Source organism: Molothrus ater, chromosome 19, assembly GCF_012460135.2.
Source record: "Molothrus ater isolate BHLD 08-10-18 breed brown headed cowbird chromosome 19, BPBGC_Mater_1.1, whole genome shotgun sequence".
Lineage (NCBI taxonomy): Eukaryota > Metazoa > Chordata > Aves > Passeriformes > Icteridae > Molothrus > Molothrus ater.
Genome location: NC_050496.2, coordinates 6,263,098 through 6,268,097, shown reverse-complemented (window position 1 = coordinate 6,268,097; position 5,000 = coordinate 6,263,098). Strand labels below are relative to the sequence as shown.

General features: G+C 44.9%; 1 protein-coding gene across 1 annotated transcript; it reads left to right on the top strand.

The window, feature by feature from the left end:
- Positions 1-391: 391 nt before the first annotated feature.
- On the top strand, positions 392-4,684 carry TOB1 (transducer of ERBB2, 1). The gene is made up of 2 exons (XM_036394719.2): positions 392-535; positions 2,759-4,684. Exon 2 carries the CDS (start codon positions 2,896-2,898, stop codon positions 3,859-3,861), a length of 966 nt encoding a protein of 321 aa, XP_036250612.1. The 5' UTR covers positions 392-535; positions 2,759-2,895; the 3' UTR covers positions 3,862-4,684.
- Positions 4,685-5,000: the final 316 nt, after the last annotated feature.

Below are 5,000 nucleotides of genomic sequence, written 5' to 3'. Positions count from 1 at the left end.
TGACGCAACGGGCCTGCGAAGCGAGCAGCGCGTTGACGTCAGAGTGGTCCTGCGCGCCGCACCGCGGGTGGGGGGGCGGGGGAGAAGAGGCAGCGGAGCGCCTCGGCCAGGGGGCGGAGCCTCGACAGCTGGGGACAGGGCCACCCGGACGCTAGTCACTGGAGGGTGTGGCTTGGGCGATGTGGCCGCGCGGAACGTGGGCGAGGGGCGGCCGTGGGCGGGGCAAGGGAGGGTATAAGTAGGGGCGCGGCAGGCGGCGGAGCATAAGCAGAGGGGTTGCAGCTGTGGCGGCCGCGCGCGCCCGTCGTGGGGGTGTGAGCAGCACTGCCCTCCCCCCCCTTCCCTCCCCCCCTTTTTTTTTTCGACCCTTCCCCCTCCCTTTTTTTTTTTTTTTTTTTTCTTCTTCTTCTCTATCCTCTCCCCTCCCATCCTCGCCGAGGGAGCCGGCGCTCGGAGATGGGGCTCGGGTGCTGAGCCGCCAGCCCCCACCCTCACACCCCCGCCGGAACTGTTTGCACTACCCCCGCACCCCTGGGTAAGTACCGGCCGTAAGGCGCAGGGGAGCGCGTGCGGGGGGTTGAGGCAGCACAGCCCGGTCTCGGCTCCTGGGCGGGGTGTGCTGAGGCAATCACCACCCCGCGGTGCCGGGGGGGGACCCGGTGGGTGTCGGGGTTCCTTGGGGAAGGGGCTAGGAGAGAGAGCACGGCTGGGCTGTGAGGGGTCGCTCCCCCTGTGCCGCCCTGGCCGCACTCGCGACGAGGAGGGAGCGGTGCCGGCTGAGTAATCGGCGCTGGGCCGCTCCGGGAGCGCCGGCAGCGCCCGGCGGGACCTGCCCAACTGTGCGCCAGGGCAGGAGCCCTGCAACCCCCACCTGCCCTCCAGATATCCCCCTTCCTCTTTCTCCTTCGCTTTCCTACGGGCTCAGAAAATGCTCTTCCTCCTCCTGCTGCCGCCGGAGCTCTAGGGCTGTGAGCAGAAATCTAATGAGACCCGACTGCCTGGTTATGTAACTCCCACTGCTTAAGGCTCCTGCCAGGGCGCTGTTACTGGGCCACGTATGGGCTCGGATCCTCCAGAAATACTGCCGTCTTCCCATAAATACATAAAAAGAACAAGTTCGAAATGATCAAGCCAGTGTGTTTGATCAGCTACTTTTGTACCGTGGATCTGCTTCGCGAAGAGAAATTTACAGCGTCAGCCTGGTGCGCTCTGAAAGGAGCATTCCTTTCTTAAAGGACATGGGGGAAGTGAAACAGCGCAGATGGATTAATAAATCATTTTTGAATGCCCCGTTTAACCACCCAATCAGCTTTTCGGTACTGATTGTGCCCCTTTTGTAAATATCTTCTGTTTGCCCTTGATCTTTTCCTTATCCCTACCCGGTGCTGATCCAGCAAACGTTTAAAGGTCGCCTTATCATACACGTAGCCTTTCAAACTATTCCCATACCATGTTGGGGAGAACACGAATAGCTTGGAAATAGGGTTCCAGACTTTAAAAGGAGATTATTTGAAGCAAGAAATAAAAAAGCCGTGTAGTCACATTGTTCATGTCAAAATCCTTTAACTTTGATTTCTCTAATCTTTAGTGACAGCTATGCTAAATTTTGTTCTTAGTGATGCAGTGCAGAAAAGCCCACAGTTAATTGAAATTCTCTTTGGGCTTTTAACTTGATCCAAAAATGATCCCCATAATTTGTTTCATTGGATCCTTTTGACAAAGGTGTGTGGTGTGTGTGTGTATGTTTACACCAAGGTACTGCAGGATTTGTGTTAGCAGTTCATGTGCTAGTGCCTGATTCTCGTCCCTTCTCTAACTTCAGACAGCTAAATTTCTCTTTTGTCCTTTGTGAAGTGGTGACAACCATATCTTACATTAAATATAAAATGGAGTCATGGAGAAGGAGAAAGGCAATCTGATTTGAGGCTGTCAAAAGCCCGGTTAGCCCAGGAACTTTGTGAAATCTGAGTTACAGACAGTGCAATACAGCTGAGTGTATAACTGCATCTTGCATCTGAAAATAGAGAATAATTTGAAGAATGATAATTAGTTCACAATTTTTTCTCTGTCTTGGCCACCCTTGTGACAGAACACACGGGCAGCTATTATGTATGTGCTGACTGCATTTCAGTGTGAACTGTTGGATGTGCACAGCAGACATTTTCTTCTCAGTTTGCATCATTTCACTCGCGCAGAGTTTAGGGAGATTTGCTTGGACTTAAATGTTGCATCATTTAAGCTATTTGTAAGAAACTATCTAAAGCAACTGTTAACATTATTATAATTCTGCAGCCTATGGTTATAGTCACTTTTGTCACTTAAAAGTGATAAATGACCCTTGGACTAAGACTTTTCAGGCTAAACTAATGGTCTGGTACTAAATTTTGCAGCTGAGTACTATAAATCATCTGAATACAGGTTGATAATTGAACTGTTGACACTCTTGGCAGTTCTGTGATGTCTTAAAATTATCCTTGCTGCTTTGTGAATAACTAAACACGCAGCTCACGTGATTTGGAAGTGCCTCATGCTGCATATGTAAACACATGCCTATCCTCTCTAGTGTTGTTTGTAAGTCACACTGAGTGGAGCTGACATCCTCACCTTCTGCAGGCAGGAACAGAAATAGTTTGATGCACATTTTTTCACTTAAAAAGTAACCTATTTTCTGCAGAAAATGGAGCTAAAAGAATAGGCCTTGGAACTTGATCTTACACTGTTCTTATTTGGATGTGTTTGCTTTTCTCTTTTCTTAAAGGAACAAGAGCACTCAAGGTGAAGGACAATAATCAACTTGAATCAGCATTTTCAATGAAATTTTGTTTCCCTGTGGCATCTTGAATACTTTCTTCTTCGGGTTTTGAAACAGACTTATAACTCTGTGGCACAGCAGCTATGCAGCTTGAAATCCAAGTAGCACTCAATTTTATTATTTCATATCTGTACAATAAGCTTCCCAGACGACGTGTCAACATTTTTGGTGAAGAGCTTGAAAGACTTCTGAAAAAGAAGTATGAAGGGCACTGGTATCCAGAAAAGCCATACAAAGGATCAGGGTTTAGATGTATTCATATAGGGGAGAAAGTGGACCCAGTCATAGAACAAGCATCCAAAGAGAGTGGTTTGGACATTGATGATGTTCGCGGCAACTTGCCTCAGGATCTTAGTGTTTGGATTGACCCATTTGAGGTTTCATACCAAATCGGTGAAAAGGGACCAGTGAAAGTGCTTTATGTGGATGATAATGAAAATGGATGTGAGTTGGATAAGGAAATCAAGAACAGCTTTAACCCCGAGGCCCAGGTGTTCATGCCTATTAGTGACCCAGCATCTTCAGTGTCTAGTTCTCCTTCTCCTCCCTTTGGTCACTCAGCTGCTGTGAGCCCGACCTTCATGCCCCGGTCTACTCAGCCTTTAACCTTCACCACTGCCACATTTGCTGCCACCAAGTTTGGCTCAACCAAAATGAAGAACAGCGGCCGTGGCAACAAGGTCGCCCGCACCTCTCCCACCAACCTTGGCTTGAATGTCAATGACCTGTTGAAGCAGAAATCCCTCTCCTCCTCCATGCACTCTCTTTATGGGCTCGGCCTAGGCAGTCAGCAACAGCAACAGCAGAAGACTTCTGCTCTCTCTCCTAACGCAAAGGAGTTCGTTGTCCCCAATGTGCAGGGTCAAGGTAGTAGCATCTTTCCTGGTGACAGCCCGCTTAACCTCAGTCCTCTCCAGTACAGTAATGCCTTTGATATGTTTGCAGCCTATGGAGGTTTAAATGAGAAGTCTTTTGTGGATGGCTTGAATTTTAGTTTAAACAACATGCAGTATTCTAACCAGCAATTCCAGCCAGTTATGGCTAACTGAAAATAAACAGAAAGAGAAATCCAAGTAAATACTATTGTACAAGTTGAAGTGCACGTACCCAAGGGTGTATCTTTTTTCCCACCTCTTGAGATTTTTTTTAAGGCTTGTAGTATGAATACATTCAGGCTTGGTTAGATAAATACAACATGCATCATTTTTTCATTTGCCAACCAAGCACAAAATTATTTTATACTGACTGTACATTACAAAAATATACTCTCAAAAATATGGCCTCTTACAGTATTTAAGATATAGCAAGGAAGTGGCTAATTTTTTCATGTGTATATATATATGTGTGCTCAGACATATATGTATATGTATTAAAAAATTGGCACTAATAGGTGGGTTTATTGGTCTTTTTCTAATTGTATAATTTAATTTAGTACAAAGTTTGTAAAATATCAGAGTATATATATTGTTTCTACAACATGGTATTGCATTTATATCTTTTTACTACAGTGATCTGTGACAGCTGCAGCAGCTTCATGTTGTATTTTTTTTACTGAAATTGTAAGATATCCATCTTTAAGACATCAATTCTAAAAAAAGTAAAAAAGTTGTGTACAGAATATTCCTTAGTGGTGGAATTAAAATGTACGAAATATTTGCTTTTTTCAAAAGAAACACAAATTGTATTTTCTGTTAAAAGTTTAAAGATTTTTGCTATATATTATGGAAGAAAATGTAATCGTAAATATTAATTTTGTACCTACATTGTGCAATACTTGAAAAAAGGTATAAAAGTATTTTGAGTCAGTGTCTTACATGTTAAGAGGGACTGAAATAGTTTATATTAAGTTTGTATTAAAATTCTTTAAAATTACTTGGCTGTGGTGATGTGTGTGTTCTTTGTGTCCTGCTGACGAGCTGAGCACTGTGTTCCTTGCACTGGCACTGCTAGTGATGCACCAGAGTCTGACTCTGGAGCAAAGGGCTCTATGACTGGACCTCATGTGGGGTTCCTTACCCAAAATACCCCTGACAAAGTACATAACCTCATTAGGGGCTTGCCTGCAATTATTTGAAAAAATCACACTTGTTTTTCATAACTGCAGCTCACTGAAGCCAAAATGGTATTATATATTTTTTCCTTGATAATTAAGACTCTTAAGCTCTGTGAACATTGAGTTATGGGGTGA

Excerpts from the sequence above, each read along its gene's own strand:
- TOB1 (XM_036394719.2), top strand. The coding sequence starts at position 2,896 with ATGCAGCTTGAAATCCAAGTAGCACTCAATTTTATTATTTCATATCTG.